The 22,666-nt window shown below is 36.8% G+C and overlaps 1 protein-coding gene across 1 annotated transcript in view; it reads right to left on the minus strand.

The window, feature by feature from the left end:
* Window positions 1-22,666, minus strand: part of LOC123530124 (DNA (cytosine-5)-methyltransferase 3B-like) — a 41,524-nt gene that overhangs the window by 16,000 nt on the left and 2,858 nt on the right. The window contains exons 2-5 of the mRNA XM_053521024.1: window positions 11,277-11,416; window positions 10,647-10,734; window positions 9,943-10,082; window positions 7,968-8,138 (exon numbers count right to left, since the gene is read on the minus strand). Of these exons, the coding sequence (XP_053376999.1) occupies window positions 7,968-8,138; window positions 9,943-10,082; window positions 10,647-10,734; window positions 11,277-11,416 (539 nt within the window). The remainder of the gene's footprint in view (window positions 1-7,967; window positions 8,139-9,942; window positions 10,083-10,646; window positions 10,735-11,276; window positions 11,417-22,666) is intronic.

A 22,666-nucleotide genomic window follows, 5' to 3' on the forward strand; every position in this document is an offset into this window, starting at 1 on the left:
TTTCATCTGTTATCAAAACTGAATAAAAAGTGGTGGTTGTATGTGTCCATATATCATGTATAATTTGTTTTTATACTGCAAACCACGTACTTAGTTTGCAAAATATGTTTTAATCAACCACTACTTTGTTTGTAAAATATGTTTTCATCTACTGAAAACAGAATTCATGTGCAGCCAGCATGTCAACTTACTTGTGAATTAGTTTCATTACATGCAGGCTAGGGGTCTGGTAATGACAAATGGATCCTTGGTGGTGCAGTAGTCAAATTATATACTTGTAGTTGTACGGCTATGTACCATGTTAACAATGTATATGATAATTGCTGAGGAAAAGCTATGAATTATTATCATATTAACATAGTTTTTACAACAAAAGATAAAACATGGGAGGGGAGAACAACACGTCGAACACCAGGGTGGTTGTGGACTATTTATTATATGATCAACCGGTTTCAGTCTGCTAAGACCTTCATCAGGATACATTTCAATAGAAAAATACTAACTGAAGTACTAACAAGAGTGCCAGAATGTCACAATATACGCCCGTCACAGCAAATTTCTTTACTCTAGCACCTGTATTTGCAAATGGAATTTTAATTTTGTGGTTGTTTAGTAATCATTGTAAGTCATTTGTTTTTCTAAGTCCACAAAAAAACTCCTTACCAGGTAGAGATACATTAAAATACACCTAAAATTTGAAAGTAACATCTATGTTGTACCACAGAAAAGTGGTCTTGTTTTTTCCCTACGGTCAATTATAAAAAAGTTACAATATAAGTTATTTATAGTAACAACTAAGGGAAGATAATCTTAAAAAAAAAAAAAAAAAAAAAAAAATCCAAAAAAAAATTGTAAGTCCACACAAAAATCTTTACCAGGTAGAGATTGGTCAAAATACACCTCATAATTGGATGTAGCATGCATGTTGTACTACAGAAAAGTGGTCTCGATTTTTCCCTACGACTAGTAATGAAAAAGTTACAATATAAGCTATTTATAGTAACAACAAAGGGAAGTAATTCTAAAGAAGGGAACTGCGCAAGACACTTCGTCTCATGATGGTGTATAATTGTGCCAAGTTACATCAAAATCCCTCCATGCATGAAGAAGAAATGCTTCGGACAAAGTCATTCTTGTATCTGACCTTTGGCCTCTAAGTGTGACCTTGACCTTTGACCTAGGGACCTGGTTCTTGCGCATGACACTCCGCCTCGTGGTGGTGAACATTTGTGCAAAGTTATATCAAAATCCCTCTATGCATGAAGAAGAAATGCTCCGGACAAGGTTTTCATTCTTGTATCCGTTGACCTCTAAGTGTGACCTTGACCTTAGACCTAGGGACCTGGTTCTTGCGCATGACACTCCGCCTTGTGGTGGTGAACATTTGTGCCAAGTTATATCAAAATCCCTCCATGCATGAAGAAGATATGCTCCGGACAAAGTTTTCTTTCTTGTATCCTTTGACCTCTAAGTGTGACCTTGACCTTAGACCTAGGGACCTGGTTTTTGTGCATGACACTCTGTCTCATGATGATGAACAATTGTGCCAACTTTCATCAAAATCCCTCCATGCATGAAGAAGACATGCTCCGGACAAAGTCATTCTTGAATTTGACCTTTGACCTCTAAGTGTGACCTTGACCTTAGACCTAGGGACCTGGTTTTTGCACATGACACTCCGCCTCATGATGGTGAACAACTGTGCCAAGTTTCATCAAAATCCCTTCATGCATGTAGAAGATATGCTCCGGACAAAGTCTGTGGACGCCGCCCGCCCGCCCGCCCGTCAGGGGCGTTCCCATAATACGTCCCGTTTTTCAAACGGGCGTATAAAAATGTGGCATCAGTTTGTGACGTTTGTTACTATTTATAGAACATTTGTTACTATTTATATCTAGTGATCTGGCAAGACTGTTCCTGTCAAAAATTCAACATTATTTCTACACAAAAAAAGTTCATTTACTGTATTAAAAAGTCTTCAGTGTGCAGTTGCGAAGGATCTGTGCCACTTGGCTCTATGTTATGCTATTTTTCTGATGTTACGGGATGATGAGTGGAATGTAAGTATAGATGTGCATCTGTAGGTTGTGTATACTGTTCTGTTGATGTTTCTTGTTGGTTTCTCCAAATTGTAATGTCTGGAAAATTAACATTTTCTGCATCGATGTTTACTGTGACTTTTTTGGAAACATGATAACTGTTAAAGGCCATAAAAGGGGAAACTAATTCCTCGCGGGAGTGTGGCCCGATCATAAGAATGTCGTCAGTGAATCTCCGCCTTACAAGTGGTTTGAGTTTTTGTGTAGCAATGAGCCTAGTTTTTAAAATTGTCATGAATAGTATTACATAGCTTTTGACATATCTGGTACCCCCTGTCGTACCGGAGATCTGTTCAGAATACATAGATTCTACCACTGAATGTAAAATATGTCGTTTTAGGCTAAATAACATGACTATTAGAATACTCCATGTTTGTGGTTCTTGTGAGGAACGCTTTTTTAATGCTTGTTTTAGAGACTGAATCAACAATATCTTAGGTATTTTATATCGAGTTACACTGCATTCTCTGGGTTTGTGTAGGCCTTGGAAAGTGCTTGGAAATGAGCTGCATCTTGAAAAGTGCTTGAAATGTCAAATTGAATTGTAAAAAAGTAAATTTTACCGATTCCTGTTGTGATTTACTGACAATTGATTTTAAAATGGCAAGTGCCGTTTCAAACTGAGTTGGCTAAAGGATTATAGATGGTGCAGAAAGGAAAATGACGTCCACAAAGCGCATTGCCGAGTTTGTAATAAAACAATTGAAAAAGTGCCATGGGCGAAAGTTATGAATAATATCTATGGTTTAGATAGTTTGATAAATGTGTTTCAAAGTAACAACACCAAAAAAAACAACAACGTAACAGTCTCGAAAAAAATGGAGCACGGTACAAGTCCTTGAAAATGCCAATTTGTCCTTGAATTCAGTTCCCAGATTTCTGTATGAACCCTGAAGATTATTCTGCCATGTTATAAATACAGCTAAATTGTCCTGACCCATCAGTACTCTCAGTGCTTTGATTGTGGGTTTAGGGTTGGGGGTAACCATGAGATACTAAGACACTATTAGACAGAAGGTCTGTTACAGAACATTGCTCTGAAATTATCAGCCAGCAATTTGAGAGGATAAAACTTTTCCATAAAGCCATACACAGACCACTAGCCCAGCCCCATGGTAGCATCTTTTTTAACAGAACAGAATGATCTGAAGGACTTTGGTACAGGGTTATCCGTTACTTCAAAATCAGGCCAGCAGTTTCTGAGATTTTTTAAGTTTTTCCTTCTGGTTACCATGGCAAACAAAATTCAGCATACATGGCACAGACTTGAAGGAATCTGAAGTGGGACCACCCAAGAACGTTCCTCTTAAATTATTTCAAAATCAGACCTACAGTTTCTGAGAGTTTTTCTTTTTTGGTTACCATGGTAAATTTGCCTCTAGGTGGTTCTGGGTGACCTAGACCTAAAGGAATCTGAAAGGCAACCACCCAAGGTACATTCCTCTGAAGGTATTTTAAAATCTCGCCAACAGTTTCTGAGGAGAAGATTTTTAAAGTTTTTCTTTTATGGATGCCATGGTAACTAGAACTATTGAAACTTTAGGTGATTCTGGATGGCCTAGACTTAAAGGAACCTGAAAGGCGACCTCAAAAGGAACATTCCTGTAAAGTTTGGTTGAAACTGGTTTGGTGGTTTAGTAGGAGATGTTCTCTAAGAAGTTGTGGAAGGACAGATGACAGACTTCCAACAATCCTACCATTGTGCTCAGACAAGCTAAAAAGAATTCATATATAATTACTTCACTTTCTTCACTAAATTTTTGACAAACACTTTTGCTGGTGTTCTGGGAGAAATGTTAAAGTACTTGGGGAAATTTTCAAGTTAGCCAATTCAAGATATCTAGCTTCAACTGTGAATCTAAAAAGAATTATTGGTAACAAAGTTGTTACAAATTTGGGATTAATTTATATATGAAACTTAACAGAATCCACAAAAAATATAGTACCTCCAAAATTTTCAGTACTGTGAAATTATTAATATTGTTTCGGTTGGGGGGTGGGGGGAATAATTTTCATGGATCTAGTGATTGTGCCAATCCACACAAGGCAGTCTGAACGACAGCTAAATCCCCCGCCACTGCTATGGATAGTGAAAGGGTAAACCTTTGATTTTAGCTGTGACCTTGACCTTGAACTGACATGGCTGACTCATGAATTCTGCACAACGTCTTGATGAGGTGATCATTTGATCCAAGTTTCATGAAAATCCTTCAAGGGGTTTAGGAGATACAGAGCTGAAACCTTTGACCTTCAGTTGTGACCTTGACCTTGAGTTGACATGGCTGACTCATGAGTTCTTGATGAGGTGATCATTTGACCCAAGTTTGATGAAAATCCTTCAAGGGGTTTAGGAGATACAGAGTGGACACGAAATGGAAGGCTCAAACCTTCTACCCTTAGTTGTGACCTTGACCTTGAGCTGGCATGGTTGACTCATAATTTCTGCACATCGTTCTGATGAGGTAATCATTTGACCCAAGTTTTATAAAATTCCTTAAAGGGGTTTAGGAGATATAGAGCGGACACGAAATGGAAGGCTCAAACCTTTGACCTTCAGTTGTGACCTTGACCTTGAGCCGACATGGCTGACTCATATATTCTGCACATCGCCTTGATGAGGTAATCGTTTGACCGAAGTCTGATGAAAATCCTTCAAGGGGTTTAGGAGATATAGAGCGGACACAAAATGGAAGGCTCAAACCTTTGACCCTAAGTTGTGACCTTGACCTTGAGCCGGCATGACTGACTCATGGGTTCTGCACATCATCTTGATGAGGTGATCATTTGACCCAAGTTTTATAAAATTCCTTCAAGGGGTTTAAGAGATATACAGCGGACACAAAATGGAAGGCTCAAACCTTTGACCCTGAGCTGTGACCTTGATCTTGAGCTGGCATGGCTGACTCATGGGTTCTGCACATCGTCTTGATGAGGCTATCATTTGACCCAAGTTTTATAAAATTCCTTCAAGGGGTTTAGGAGATATAGAGCGGACACAAAATGGCAGGCTCAAACCTTTGACCCTGAGCTGTGACCTTGACCTGGCATGGCTGACTCATGGGTTCTGCACATCGTCTTGATGAGGTTATCATTTGACCAAAGTTTTATAAAATTCCTTCAAGGGGTTTAGGAGATATAGAGCGGACACAAAATGGCAGGCTCAAACCTTTGACCTTGAGTTGTGACCTTGACCTTGAACTGACAAAGCTGACTCATATGTTCTGCACATTGTCTTGATGAGGTGATTATTTGACCCAAGTTTGATGAAAATCCTTCAAGGAGTTTAGGAGATATGGAGCGGACATGAAAGTGTTACGGACGGAAGGACGGACGCAGACCATTCCTGTAATCCCTCCGCCATGGCGGGGGATTAAAAATCAAATTCCAACAAACAAGCAAATTTTCCTTTTAACTTCCACAGATTTAAATCTCTATGAAAAAACCATTCTTGCCCAAACAACAAAATGGAATAATTTCAAAGCAGAAGAACTATATACCAGGATAATCTCATATGGGTATACTCTTCAGCAATAGAGTATCTTCTGTAAAAGGTAACTGACTTATAGTAGTATGTTGTAAAACTTATTTTCATTTCCTTATTCCATACTGCATGTATCTTTTATAGTCTTTTAGATGTACTGAAAAATTAGCCTTGAAGTTCATGGTTTTTAGTTATATTCAACATGTTCACCATGCTACATTGCAGAAAACTCGGCCAAAAATCAACAAGACCTACAAATAACTGTTTCTACATTTGAATACAAGGACCATACATGCCATAATTTTTCAGGACATTTCCGGGATTCCGAGTTAAAATTTCCGGGATTTTTACCTTTTGTCCGGGACATACACCATGACATTGGTATTTGTCTGTTTCATGATAAACATTGTTCACTCACTTGTAACTAGAAGCATAATTTGCTGCAAATGTCGTCTAGCTTTCTAAGGGAGGTAAATATGTGTAATACACATCTATAGTTAGGCATGTGAATTTATTGCGTTCCCGAGGTGAACAGAATTAGGAGACTTACTATATACGAAGAATCAACCTGGTCATCGTGATTTAGACTCTAGATAATTTGGTATCATTTTAAAGCTTAAACGTTTATCTAATAATTAAACTGAATCCTTAAAGGAATAAAATAAATCTTGTAGATAAAATCGGCGATATAAAATACTTGGGAGTCGGGTCAATTTTCATGGGTCGGTCTGCAAAGGCATTCAACATTTTAATTTAGAATATGTGTTACAATCAATCTAGATATTAAATGATTACAACCTTTTAAAATTTTTATCGTTTGACCGTTTTCAGTAATTTCTTCATAAAGGTTACGTGTAGTTTTACCGCCAACGTGCTAAAAACAACAAGATTATCAGCTATTGTTCCTAATTTAAGTATCATAAAACAGTTATTGATTGCATAATCCTATCAATTCTTCATCAGGGTCATCATAATAACTGACTGTAACTTAACCAGTGTCATCAAAAGATCATCGCATGATCAAACAGGGATCATCCTACAAGGCGATTTGAGCGATATCGTCACTTTAAACTCGGGCACTTCGCCTAATTATCGCCTCCGGGCGAAGTCCGAATCGCCGAGTTTTTCAACGAGTGATTATCTGTTTACTTAAAGTTGTAAAACTTTATGCATATTCTAGATTAAATTATCGATAAATCCATAGTCAACCCCGCCTACTCACCTGTCAAACTTAAGCCAATCGTAGCGTTAATATCCCACAGTGTCAATCAATAATATTGTAAGCCGCCGCCATTTTGAAAATTTCAATCGGCGTGTAAAAAGCCGATAAACTTAACGAGAGCATGATCTTATGCGACAATTGTATAAATATTCTTTCATTTTGTTAAAGATTACTTCAAAATTTATTTCAATTACCATGATTACGGTCAATTTCTGTAAATGAATTGCTCGGGTACTGCGGATAAAAAATGATTTCGCGGATGTCAGAACTGCCGTATAAAATATTGTAAAAAGAACGCCATTACCTACGAGTTTGGTGTTATTTCGAAAAAATAAATAAATTGATTAATTAAATGTATAAATCTGAACAAGTTGATGCAAAAATCAGGCATTACAAAAGCATGAGAATCGAAATATGAATGAAAAATTTCATGGCGTTTTGATCGTGCACCTGTTAAATTACGAGTTTCGGACATGTAAATTTCGGATAAAAATTTAAAGGCGACTTTTTTCATAGCTAAGTTTATACTTTATTTAGAAATTCATGAAAATGATAATGCAAAAATCAATTTCCTTAAATAATTACTGTTTATAAGTTACAGCTAGACCCATAGAAAGTGGATATATACAGGCAGGAAACTGAATGCTATGCCGATTCTTCTCCTTAAATTCCTCAACTTCTCCCTAAATTCTGCGGAGGGAGAAGTCACTTCTCCCTAAAATTTTGACCTAGGATGATCCCTGGATCAAAGCAGGCTTAATCAACACTTGTCCCGCTCGAGGGCATGAAACTGATATTGGATAATTAGGAATAAACAATGTGACACCAGGGACTGTTTATTGTGTAAAATTCAACAGCTTATAGACAAAAACAAGTTTTTTAGGGGAATTTTTTTATTTGTGCCTGTATTTTTATTGTTCTGGGGCATCGGGACAAGTATGTAATTTTCGGGACAATCCGGGACATATCAATGTATGACAAGGACATTGAAATACCTTAGAATTTAGCTGGCCCTGTTGTATAAGTAAAGCACATTCATCTACAGGTCTAAATTTCTCATCCCATACATATCTCGTTAGCCACCTTAAATCCCTTCAGACCTTCCAAACTGGGAGTAAAGTGTATAGAAATGGTAAGGAAATTACACTTTTAGTAAAGAATTTACCAGTGCATTCCTATTACAGTTTGAGATGAGTGCAGAGTCAAGATTTTTTCTCTCTTTCTCCAACTGTTTATGGAATTTTGCAGTATTGTACATTCCCGGAATATTCCCCCAGAAGTTTCGGGTTCGCCTCTGTCCTGAAAAGTATTTTGTATCCCATACCACAGGCTCCATCTGGAAATAACAACAACAGCTTAAATAGGAAGGAACTTCAAAACTTTTCAAATTATATTAACTAGAACTGTCACAGGAGTCACTTACACCCCCACCATACAGTCTTGTCATAGCAGAATGGCAACCATAAGAAATTTTAAAAATACATATAAAACGTAAATAAAACTTAATACTTTCAAATTTTTTTTACTCATTTTCGGAGTACTTCATCCTGGGCTTCCATGGCACAATAATACTAGTTTATGTGCCAGAATGAGGGATGAGGTAAATATAAAATCTCTAATATTAAAGAAACACCAAAAATGAATACAAAAAAGTGTCTTACCAACACATGTTACCACAGAAAAATGTCTTTACTTTTTACATAGGACTAATAATAAAAGTTACAAAAATACCTAAATTATTGAAAATCTAAAAATAGAATTTCTAAAAATAGACTAATTCTTGGAATTTAAGGAAAAGTAACTCAGTACAAAAGTTAAAAAGAAAGGGTTACTTCCCTTTGGCCCTAAGCCAATCAGAATGATATATAGTGAAAATGCATCAAAATTAACCTTAATTTCTAAGTAAAAGCTGGCATAATTCATGAAAAACTGGCGTCAGAGTTATGCACCTTGTGTCACATGATGTGGGTGATGAGGAGAAACATATATCTTAAGTTTGAATCAATTCCATGTAGTAATTACTGAGATCAAAGAGCTATAAAAATAAATAGATCGGCAACTTGAAAGGCATATAGAGCAAATCTCGCAAACATCCCGTGATAACTGAATGAGATCTCGTTTACCGGAAGTAACGCTTTCTCCGCGTGCCATTTTGTAATCGAAAGCAGTTATTCACGGGTAAATTAATTATGACCACGCTTCTTTTCATGGCAAGAAACGTGTACTTTGTGTCTTAAGACTATTTCACATTAAGCTTATGTTGTTTTAGACGCTAACATGTATATTTTAAATGTAGATTTAAAGGTACAAATTGTAACTCCATGCTCACCGATGTTTGTTTTTTTACTAAGATAACGCCAATTCACGCTCTGACACGAGATTACAGCCAGTTGCCATTCTGTGTATTTTATACTTCTTTGCTGAGATAAAGTGAAAATGCATCATAATTAACCTTAAATTCTAAGTAAAAGGGGCATAATTCATGAAAAGTTGATGTCAGAGTTATGCATCTTGTGTCACATGATGTGGGTTATAAGGTGGAACATCTATTTTAAGTTTGAATCAAATCCATTTAGAAATAACTGAGATATAGTGAAAATGCATCAAAATTAACCTTAGATTCTAAGTAAAAGGGGGCATAATTCATGAAAAGTTGTTGTCAGAGTTATGCACCTTGTGTCACATGATGTGGGTGATAAGGTGGAACACCTATTTTAAGTTTGAATCAAATCCATTTAGTAATAACTGAGATAATAGGTTTCGCGACAGGACGGGACGCGACAAAACTGCCTCCTATATACCCCCCTCCATCCAAATATGTTTGGTGGGGGTATAATTATGTCTCAATACATGTGCCTGTATCTATAGATTTCATAAAAGCTGAACTAAAGGTTACAAGTGTGCAGTCACTGGATTTTAGTGCAGTTTGGATTGTTATATATTATATGTAATTAATGCATATATCTGTGTCATACATCCTTACTTCATACTTTGTATATAAACCAGTTACAATCTCTTAAAGTTCACAAAATTATCACAGAAGCTGGGGCACAGAACTATAAATCAATGGACTGCAAGTCTCATTTAGTTTTAACATTCTAAGGGAGCATTCATGTCCACTGTTTTCAAGAAATCCTTACCCCGAATTCTTGAGAAATATACTTGTTGAGCATGGAACCAGTATTTTCCATCAGCCAGAAGACATGGTTGGTTCCCTTACATATGGTCTCTATGCTCTTCAGTACAGATATAAATCTCCACACCAGTATCCCAGTTCCATCTGCAAAATAAAACAAACAAAAGATACTGATAGAGATACAGTATTAGTTACATGTTTTTTTTTTAAAGATGAGATAATCTCTAACAAGTGGCGATGAGATATGCCCCATCAGATGGCAAGTGGATACAAAATATGTGCCATCAAGTGGTTATGAAACATGTACCATCAAGTGGACATGAGATATGTGCCATCAAGTAGATTTGAGATACATGCCATCATATGGATATCAGAAATATGCCATCAAGTGAATATACCCTATAAAGTGAATACCATCAAGTGGATATACCCTACCAAGTATGGCATCTCGGTGATCTATACCAAATGAGCATACTTATAGCTGATATGGATTGCAGTGACAACACATACCTGTATCTAGTCACAATCAAAAGGACAATGTTTTCTATCAAATCATCAAGCAGAACAAATTTCTTGCCTAGAGATCATTAATCTCCCTATTGAGCTAAGTGTGCCTGCTAATTACCAGGCTTCCTTCAACAGGAAATGAATGAAAAGACATATTTCATACTACTAGTAACAAAATACAATGCAAGTATGTATACTTACTGAAACCTTTCCCGCTGATGTTGGCAATGGACAGATCATAACATGGTGGACCTGCAAGCACCAGGTCTATAGGGCACAACTCTTCAAGCTTAATATAAAGAAAGTAGTTTTAGGTCATCTGTAATCATAATATTCTCGCCAGAAATATTTTGAAAACATAGAACACATCAAAGGAAAGTAACAGAGGATTCAGTCGGATTAAATGCAACACAAGTTTTTACAGCGTTGCTACACTGCATGTAAAACCACTGATGTGAAAGTTGATGATCCTTCTGAAGAGCGGTATATGATCCTCTGATGTTGGAACATTGGCCAAACTATCAACTCTGGTCTTCAATCATCATTGAAGCTGAAAAGCTGACATATTATTTTACCAGTTAGTGTTCTGAACTAGAGATATCACTAAACATCACTTTGTCAAGAGGAAATAGAAACCTAAACTTGGCAATGGAAGGATTGAGGCTGAAAAATGGGAAAAACATCTACTGATCAGGTCCTCAAAGTTTCATTGAAGTCCCTTCAAGTGTTAGATAAATTTGTGCAACACTTGTATTTTGCAACAGCACAAACTGCATGATTATAAAACAATTCTTGTAACTATACTTCATTTACAGGTTTAAAAACCCTTACCTTTCTTTTACTGAGTTGCCACACATCACCTAACTGTACAGGATGATGATGAAAGTTTGCTACCAGCATGGCATCAGGATTGATCTCAGAGGCGTAATACACATCAACGTCTAGACCTAGCTCATCAAGCACTACTTTACCTACAGATTAAACAAATTAAACAAAACACTGTAGCCTCCCTTGAGCAAAAAAACAATAGGAAGACTGAAGACTGAAATTTGTTTGTTTTACAAAGATTATTACTGTGAAGAGGTTAATATATTCTGCAGAGGGTATTTATTCTGGTTTAACTGTTTGAAAAGTAAGACTTTACTGCCGGCACTGCTAGATGTTTACTGCCGGCACTGCTAGATGTTTACTGCCGGCACTGCTAGATGTTTAGCAGCACATATAGCATTAAAAGCCATTTCCCTGAAACAATCACAGGTGACCCATACAGCATTAAAAGAAATCAATTACCCTGAAATAATCTGTAATGACACATAAAGAGTTAAATGTAATCTATTACCCTGATATGATACCTACATTCCTAATGACCCATACACCATTAGAAGTAATCTATTACCCTAAAACAATTCCTAGTGATCCATTTAGCATCAGAAGTAATCTATTACTCTGAAACAATCCCTTGTGACCCATTTAGCATTACAAGCGGGCCATGAAGGCCCTGTATCACTCACATGACCTATTGACCTAAAGATCATCAAAGAAGTTTCATTAAGATATGGTCATAAATGTGGCCTCTAAAGTGTTAACTAACTTTTCCTTTCATCTGACCTGGTGACCTAGTTTTTGACCCCATATGACTCAGATTCAAACTGGACCTAAAGATCATCAAGATTAATATTCTGATTAAGTTTCATGAAGATACAGTCATAAATGTAGCCTCTAGAGTGTTAACAAGCTTTTCCTTAGATTTGATCTGGTGACCTAGTTTTTGACCCTACATGACCCAGATTCAAACTGAACTATCATCATGAGTAACATTCTGACCAAGATCGATGAAGATACAGTCATAAATGTGGCCTCTACCGTGTTAACAAGCTTTTCCTTTGATTTGACCTGGTGACCTTGTTTTTGACCCCAGATGACCCAATATCAAAATCATCCAAGATTTTATTAAGAGTAACAATCTAACCAAGTTTCATTAAGATTGGGCCAAAATTGTGACCTCTAGAGTGTTAACAAGCTTTTCCTTTGATCTGACCTGTTGACCTAGTTTTTAACCCCGGATGACCAAATATCGAACTCGTCCAAGATTTTATGGAGGGTAACATTCTGACCAAGTTTCATTAAGATTGAGTCAAAATTGTGACCTCTAGTGTTAACAAGCTTTTCCTTTGATTTGACCCGATGACCTAGTTTTTGACCCCAGATGACCCAATATCAAACTCATCCAAGATTTTATTAAGGGTAACATTCTGACCAAGTTTCATTAAGATTGGGCCAAAATTGTGACCTCTAGAGTGTTAACAATCTTTTCCTTTAATTTGACCTGGTGGCCTAGTTTTTGACCCCAGATGACCCAATATCAAACTGGTCCAAGATTTGTATGAGGGTAACATTCTGACCAAGTTTCATTAAGATTAGGTGAGCTAAAAAACAATCTATTACCCTGAAACAATCCCTAGTGACCCATTTAGCATTATATAAAAACAATCTATTATCCTGAAACAATTCCTAGTGACCCATTTAGCATTAAAAGTAATTTGTTACCCTGAAACAATTCCTAGTGACCCATTTAGTGTTAAAAGTATATATCACTCTATGCTCCATAGGTGGTAGATGGATTTTTTTATTTTCAAAAATACCTTTTATGGTCAATAATGTTTCCCTACAATTGCTCTGGCCTTTAACAAAAGTTTCTTTTTTATTTTTACAAATATTTCACAGAAATATTGAGTGAGCTAACCTAAGGTATCATCAGACTTAACAATCCATAACAAACAAGTGAATGAAGTATTGCCATGCAATACAAAATACCCTACTGGAAGGCACCTAATTTTCTCTACTGCAGTATAACATAATGAACTGGTATCTATCTACAATGTATAAACAATATTGTACTATATATACAATATTTTATAATAAAACACATGGATTAAATTGTATAAAAACCTATAGCTGTTTTTATATAGCGTTTTTTTAGCCGATTATCAAGAAAGGTATCATATAAGTTATTTATAGTAAAAAAATAAAATCATATAAGTCCACACAAAACTCTTTACCAGGTAGAGATAGGTCAAAATACACCTGAAAATTGGATGTAACATGCATGTTGTACCAAAGAAAACTGGTCTCAATTTTTCCCTACGACCCGTAGTAAATAAGTTACAATATAAGCTATTTACAGTAACAACAAAGGGACATAATTCTAAATCAAAGACCTGAAGGGCCTGAGAGTCGGCTAATGATTGATATACTGGTAGTATAGTCTAAATGGCAAGGTTATAATATCAAACAACAGGAATAATGAATACAGGATGCATATGAATCAGAATGCTTAGTTTTGTGGGTAAAAATAATATGCTTCCATGCAACTTACTAGTATTTCAAATATTGCTTTTCCTCAGATTATGTATGGTAATAAACCAATGAAATCAATTAAAGTGGTGTATGTAAATTGAGGCATCAATTCTAATAATTTTTAAGATTCATACAATTTCCATCAATGGGACCCAAGTTCTAACAAACCCACCTAGGATTGATCTGAGAAGGATCAAATCTAGAAATAAAGTAAACTGATATGGATCTCATGTAAAAGTTACAACTTGGTATTTTCGATATCCTTTGGACAGAGAGTGTGATGGACAAGGTGGTTATAACTATGCTCCCCCAATTTTAGCGACCATAACAAGCATATCAGAAAAGTGGAAAGAACAAGCATTATATTCGGTGAATTTAAAACCACTGCTAAATAAGTGGTTTTAGTGTATTTTGAAAGATATTTTATTTCTAGATACACCTTAGTTGTATACAAAAAGACAAAGGACATTCAATCGATGCCTAGTAAAACTTTGATTGACATTATACAAGTATTTAAATCCAATATATTTCTCTAAAATTGAAGAGTGGTTCGCAAAAATAACAAGAGGACCATGATGGTCCTGAATCGCTCACCTGTCCCCACATGACCCAGTTTTGAACTGAGTATGACGTCGTTTTTTCTATTATTTGACCTAATGACCTAGTTTTTGAGCTCACGTGACCCAGTTTTAAACTTGATCTAGATATCATCAAGATAACAATTCTGACCAATTTTCATGAAGATCCTTTGAAAAATATGGCCTCTAGAGAGGTCACAAGGTTTTTCTATTTTTAGACCTACTGACCTAGTTTTTGAAGGCAGATGACCCAGTTTCGAACCTGACCTAGATATCATCAAGGTGAACATTCTGACTAACTTTCATACAGATCCCATGAAAAATATGGCCTCTAGAGAGGTCACAAGGTTTTTTTTATTATTTGACCTACTGACCTAGTTATTAAAGGCACGTGACCCAGTTTTGAACTTGACCTAGATATCATCAACGTGAACATTCTGACCAATTTTCAAGAAGATCCATTGAAAAGTATGGCCTCTAGAGAGGTCACAAGGTTTTTCTATTTTTAGTCCTACTGACATAGTTTTTGACCGCAGTTGACCCAGTTTCGAACTTGACCTAGATATCATCAAGATTAACATTCCGACCAACTTTCATACAGATCCCATGAAAAATGTGACCTCTAGAGAGGTCACAAGGTTTTTTTATTATTTGACCTACTAACCTAGTTTCTGATGGCAGGTGACCCAGTTTCGAACCTGACTTAGATATCATCAAGATAAACATTCTGACCAATTTTCATGAAGATCCATTGATAAGGATGGCCTCTAGAGAGGTCACAAGGTTTTTCTATTTTTTGACCTACTGACCTAGTCTTTGACCGCAGTTGACCCAGTTTCAAACTTGACCTAGATATCATCAAGATAAACATTCTGACCAATTTTCATACAGATCCCATGAAAAATATGGCCTCTAGAGAGGTCACAAGGTTTTTTTATTATTTGACCTACTGACCTAGTTTTTGATGGCAGGTGATCCAGTTTCGAACTTGACCAAGATATCATCAAGATGAACATTCTGATCAATTTTCATGAAGATCCATTGAAAAGTATGGCCTCTAGAGAGGTCACAAGGTTTTTCTATTTTTAGACCTACTGACCTACTTTTGGACTGCATGTGACCCAGTTTCAAACTTGACCTAGATATCATCAAGATGAACATTGTGACCAATTTTCATAAAGATCCCATGTAAAATGTGACCTCTAGAGTGGTCACAAGCAAAAGTTTACGGACGCATGGACGGACGGACGACGGACGCTGCGTGATCACAAAAGCTCACCTTGTCACTTTGTGACATGTGAGCTAAAAATGTTGAAAGTACAAACTACAATTTGACAGCTGACACTAAGATGACTATATATATTTTACGAGTGCCTCCGGCATTACCAAAATGGGTAATTATCGGCTGGTATATATTCGCACATGATATAATTTATATATTGAAATTTTATAGCGCGGATTGCCACATACGTTGGGACAAAAGATCTGTTGATATTTTACAGATAAAGGGCCTGGCGATAACCGTGCCATACATTAGGTATTGTTCAATCATATCATAAGTGATGTGAATTTAAAGTATACTTACTTTTGCATTTAAAGATATGTAAATGTTGCCGACTGTAAATATATAGTGTCATGAATGTTTACACTGACAGGAAAATTGCGCATTCGAAACTAAGGGAAGTTATTGGACTAGCTACCAATTTCGGAAAAGATAACCGATAATAATAAATGCAGTTCTTTTTTAGTTAAAATCATCATTTATTCTATTTCAGACCTGTTAACCCCTTCAAAACCATGTCAGTAGTCCCCAAGTCCATGCACTACACTTTCAATTATCCATTTTGATTCATCTAGACAGACAGGCCCAGACTGGGCTGAAAAATATTTGAGCCATTTTTACGTGGTTGGTAGCAGTGTTGCTGTGGGGAGGGCTGTTTCTTCCTGCTTTGAATTGCAGTCAGATTTTGAAATGGGCATTGTGGCAGCTGGTAAAAGGGCAAATGTATCAAACTGTAAAGTGGCAAATGGTGGGGGGGGGGGGGGAGATGGATGAGAGGGGTGTGGAAGGATACCCCCTCCTGCAATTTGGGTCTTGGGTATCACAACAATAAAATTACAATATCCAAATTATGAATGACTGTGACTTCATATTTTTACTTTCAGGTCATGCCTCTGGACAAGAATATAAGTCTGATATAGAGTCTATGTATGTGTTATAAAAATAAATTCTAGAATCATTTCTGTTACAATGATATCTATCATGTCAGTTACTGAAATGTTAAAATTCCATAAAACAGCTCGATATTTACCGCCCAAATCTCCAGTTTCAACATGTTTTACAAATTGTGATGATACGAAGACAGTTTTGGCTGTATCTGACATTAAAGTTTACGGTGAAATTACCTCTTATTTAAATAATTTCATAAAAAAATATTTCGTTTTGTCAAAGCAGTCTAAAATAGACGATCTATAACTATACTTTCGATTTCAAAAATTACAAGAAAATACAATTTAATGTTTCGCCGATTTGTTTATTTCTCGAAAAATAAGAAATAAAATCATTTAATCAGTAGTAATTAAACAAACCAGTAAGAGCTTCTTCTCCTGATAATTTATCCGATAACTGACTGCAAAATTCAACCCATGTGTCATAATGAAACGCAGAATAGATGTCAGTGTCATTTTTTTTTTTTGCGACCTGAATGTAAGCAAATTATCAGAACCAGTCAAAATTCTAGAAAGGTTACGATTTAGAACGAAGTTATATGTAGACATTTCCATTTTCGCCAGTCGCAATTTTGCATCATTCTGATCTGGCCGATCTTCGTAGTATTTTTTGGTAAACCGAAGTCCATTTTTTCAAACACAAAGTCATAGAGAAACTACAGACAATGCGTTGTTTTAAACAGGTCACGTGTGTTCACAGACAAGTGCCAAGAATTTCATTAGGATTCATCCGCGAAGTCTCGCAGAAGAATTAACGTACTCCACATATCTTATTTGGGTCATTTAAAATGAAGCTGTCATAATTTGATTTCCCCAATGTGGTAAACTTTTTGATAAGAGACATTCCAATGCTTTCAGAGGTACCCGACTCAATAAAATACTAGCAGTATGTTCTGGAAGTATATTTTGTCTTTCGCTGGATGTTACGCGAGCTTGGTAAGTCTGCACAATTTATGAAATGCACAGCACAATAAATTTGTTATTTGCGCAATAATTTTAAAGACTTTTTTTTTTTTTGAAAAGGGCAAGGTAACAAATCGATAATTTGGCTAATAAGTCAATATGCAGTTTTATTTGATTTTGTGAACATTATATTTGCTATTATGTGACAAAAGGGCAAAGAATTAGTCACCATAATCAAATGCGCAAATGTATTACCAAATCCCGCAGAATCGTTATTTGTGTTTATGCTTAATGAGTTACCGCGGAAGAAAATACGTGGTTTTATTCGAGTATTGCACAATAACATTTCATAAATTTGACAGAGTACATCATATATTGGTCATATCAAATGGGATTGACATTACTGAACTTCATCCGGTCAATGAACTCTTTGAAATTAGAGACAATCTAATGGAACTAAATCAATTCACTGTGTTGTGAGGCCGTTTAATGAGAATCAGAAATCGGACAATAGCAAGGACTCGTCAAACGCTTTCAGCATTTAGCCGACTCAAAAACAAGGGTGCCTCATGGTGGTGAACATTTGTGCCAAATTACTTCAAAATCCCTCCATGCATGAAGAAGAAATGCTCCGGACAAAGTCATTCTTGAATTTGGCATTTGACTTCTTAGTGTGACCTTGACCTTAGACATGGTTCTTGTGCAAAACAATCTGTCTCATGGTAGTGAACATTTATGCCAAGTTACATCAAAATCTCTCCGTGCAGTAAGAAATGTTCCAGACAAATTCATTCTTGTATCTGACCTTTGGCCTCTGTGTGACCTTGACCTTCGGCCTAGGCACCAGGTTCTTGCGCATGACACTCCGTCTCATAGTGGTGAACATTTGTGCCAAGTAATATTCAGATCCTGTTTTGCATGACAAAGTTATACACCAGACAGGAAAAATGTCCCATTGACCTTTGATCTAAAGTATGACCTTGACTTTTAAGTTAGGGTTCTGGTTGTTGTGCATGACACATTATCTTATCATGGGGAACAGTTATGACAAGTAAAATCCCTTTATGGATGACAGAGTTCTGGACCGGACAGGAAAGAAACCCTACTGACCTTTGACTTCCAATTGTGACCTTGACCTTTGAGCTAAGGGTCCAAGGTTTGTGCATGACACCTCATCTCATCATGGGGAACATTTGTGCCAAGTAATGTTAAAATCCCTTCATGGATGGTAGAGTTATGGACCACAGAGGAAAAAAGCCCTGTTGACATTTGACCTCCAACTGTGACCTTGACCTTTGTGCCAGGGATCCGAGGTTTCTGCATGACATGTTGCTTCATCATGGGGAAAATTTGTGCCAAGTGATATTAAAATCCCTTCATGAATGATAGAGTTATTGACCGGACACAAAATGGACCCTGTTCATGCCATGTTCATGCATTTGACTGCCAAGTATGACCTTGACCTTTGAGCTAGGGATGTGAAAGTTGTGCGTGACACATTGTCTTATTATGAGGTACATTTGCACCAAACAATATTAAAATCCCTTCATGGATGGCAGAGTTATGGACCAGACAGGAAAAAAGCCCTGTTGACTTTTGACCTCCAATTGTGACCTTGATCTTTAAGCTAGGGGTCTGGGTTTTGCGCATGTCACGTCGCCTCATCATAGGGAACATTTGTACCAAGTTATATTAAATTGTAGATGGATGGAAGGACAGACGGAATGACGGACGGAAAAATGCATTCTACAATCCCCGAAACTGGTTTTCAACCAGTAAGGAACTAATACAAGAGGGCCATGATGGCCCTATATTGCTCACCTAAGTAATTTCTCTTACAATTGCTCTTAATGATAACATAAAGTTTTGTTTGTTTGTTTGTTTTGGGTTTAACGCCGTTTTTCAACAGTATTTCAGTCATGTAACGGCGGGCAGTTAACATAACCGGTGTTCCTGGATTCTGTACCAGTACAAACCTGTTCTCCGCAAGTAACTGCCAACTTCCCCACATGAATCAGAGGTGGAGGACTAATGACATAGATCACATAGGCATACACATTAAATATCATCAGGATAAATATTTTCTTGTAAGAGTCCCTTTTGACCTATGGGTCACATACTAGTCAGGGCCAATCTCCATACCAAGTTTGAGGGTCCTAGGCTCAAATGCTACATTTTTGTACTAGCATGACTATTCCTTACCCTGGAAGACTTAAGTAACATTTAAAACCAATCTAATTAAAAGCTGCTAACGTATATTCATTTACATAAACAAGAGGACCATGATGGTCCTGAATCGCTCACCTGTCCCCAAAGGACCCAGTTCTGAGTATGATGTCATTTTTTCTATTATTTGACATAGTGACCTAGATTTTGAGCTCATGTGACCCAGTTTTTAACTTGACCTAGATATCATCAAGGTGAACATCCTCACCAATTTTCATGAAAATCTCATGAAAAATATGGCCTCTAGAGAGGTCAAAAGGTTTTTCTATCTTTATACCTACTGACCTAGTTTTTAACCACAGCTGACCCAGTTTTGAACTTGACCTAGATATTATCAAGATGAACATTCCGATCAACTTTCATACAGATCCCATGAAAAATATGGCCTCTAGAGAGGTCACAAGGTTTTTTTATATTTAGAACTACTGACCTAGTTTTCGACCGCACGTGACCCAGTTTAAAACTTGACCTAGATATCATCAAGATGAACATTCTGACCAACTTTCATAAAGATCCCATGAAAAATGTGACCTCTAGAGTGGTCACAAGCAAAAGTTTACGGATGGATGGACGGACGACGGATGCCACGCGATCATAAAAGCTCACCTTGTCACTTTGTGACAGGTGAGCTAAAAATAAAGGGAGGTAATTTGTCATAAATTCAGTCAATATGTATCTAAACTGATTGTCCAAGTCTGTGTGATGGCATAAATGAAATTTCAGATCAGTATCTTCATTAGTTATGGAGATATACCCATTTTAATTTGAAACAAAGGGAAGTAATTTGACATAAATCAGTCCATAGTCATCTTCACTGATTGTCTCAGGCCAACCGATGACAATAATGTAATTTCAAATGAGTCCTACACTTACTGAGATAAATAAGATAGAAAAGTAAGTAAAAGTAGAAATTTCTTAGAAGCTGCTTGGTATATTCATTTACATAAAAAACAAGTGAATGAAGTATTGCCATGCAATACAAAGTCCCCTACTGGAAGGCACCTAATTTTTTCTACTGCAGTATAACATAATGAACTGATATCTGTCAATGATTTATAAACAATATTGTACTACATATACAATATGTTATAACATTATAACAACACACTTGGATTAAAATGTGCATATATAAAAACCCACAGTTGTTTTCATATTGAATTTTTTGGGCTGATTATAAAAATGTTATCATGTAAGTTATTTATAGTAACAACAAAGGGAAATTAATCTTTAAAAAGAAAAAAAAAAAAAAAAAAAAAAAAAAAATAATATAAGTCCACAAGAAACTCTTTACCAGGTAGAGATAGGTCAAAATACACCTAAAAATTGGATGTAACATGCATGCTGTACCACAGAAAAGTGGTCTCGATTTTTCTCTACCGCCAGTAATAAAAAAGTTACAATAAAATCTATTTATAGTAACAACAAAGGGACGTAATTCTAAAAACAAGAGTGCCTCATGGTGGTGAACATTTGGTCCAAGTTACATCAAAATCCCTCCATGCATGAAGAAGAAATGTTCCGTACAAAGTCATTCCTGAATTTGACCTTTGACCTCTAAATATGACCTTGACCTTAGAGCTAGGGACCTGGTTCTTGCGCATGACATGTTGTCTCATCCAGGGGAATATTTGTGCCAACTGATATCTAAATCCTGCTTTGCATGACAAAGTTATAGATTGGACAGGAAAAAAATCCTCTTGACCTTTGATCTCAAAGTGTGACCTTGACCTTTAAGCTAGGGTACTGGGTTTGCGCATGACACGTCGTCTCATCATGGGAAACATTTGTGCCAAGTAATATTAAAATCCCTTCATGGATGGCAGAGTTATGGACGGGACAGGAAAAAAACTCTGTTGACCTTTGACCCCCAATTGTGACCTTGACCTTTGAGCAAGGGGTCCGGGATTTGCGCATGACACGTCGTCTCATCATGGGGAACACTTGTGCTAAGTGATATTAAAATCCCTTAATGAATGTCAGAGTTATGGACCGGACACGAAACAGACCCTGTTCATGCTATGTTAACATTTGACTGCTAAGTGTGACCTTAACCTTTGAGCTAGGGGTCTGAAAGTTGTGCATGACACATCGTTTTATTATGAGGTACATTTGTGCCAAGTAATATTAAAATCCCTTCATAGATGGGAGAGTTATGGACCGGACAGGAAAAAAGCCTTGTTGACCTTTGACCTCCAATTGTGACCTTGACCTTTAAGCTAGGGGTCCAGGTTTTGCGCATGACACGTCGTCTCCTCATGGGGAACATTTGTGCCAAGTAATATTAAAATCTCTTCATGGATGGGAGAGTTATGGACCGGACAGGAAAAAAGCCCTGTTGACCTTTGACCTCCAATTGTGACCTTGACCTTTGAGCTAGGGGTCCGGGATTTGCGCATGACACATCATCTCATCATGGGGAACATTCATGCCAAGTAATACTAAAATCCCTTCAAGGATGGGAGAGTTGTGGACCGGACAGGAAAAAAGCCCTGTTGACCTTTGACCTCCTATTGTGACCTTGACCTTTGAGCTAGGGGTCCGGGTTTTGCGCATGACACGTCGTCTCATCATGGGGAACATTTGTGCCAAGTAATATTAAAATCCCTTCATGGATGACAGAGTTATGGACCGGACACGAAATTGCGGACGGACGGAATGACGGAATGACAGAATGACGGAATGACGGAAAGACGGAAAAGAGCATTCCTATAGTCCCCAAAACTGGTTTTCAACCAGTAGGGGACTAATAAAGGGAGGTAATTTGTCATAAATTCAGTCAATATGCATCTTCACTGATTGTCCAAGTCCAACTGATGGCATACATGAAATTTCAGATCAGTATCTTCATTAGTTACGGAGATATACCCATTTTAATTTGAAACAAAGAGAGGTAATTTGACATAAAATCAATCCATAGTTATCTACCCT

This window comes from Mercenaria mercenaria, chromosome 13 (genome assembly GCF_021730395.1).
Source record: "Mercenaria mercenaria strain notata chromosome 13, MADL_Memer_1, whole genome shotgun sequence".
NCBI lineage: Eukaryota > Metazoa > Mollusca > Bivalvia > Venerida > Veneridae > Mercenaria > Mercenaria mercenaria.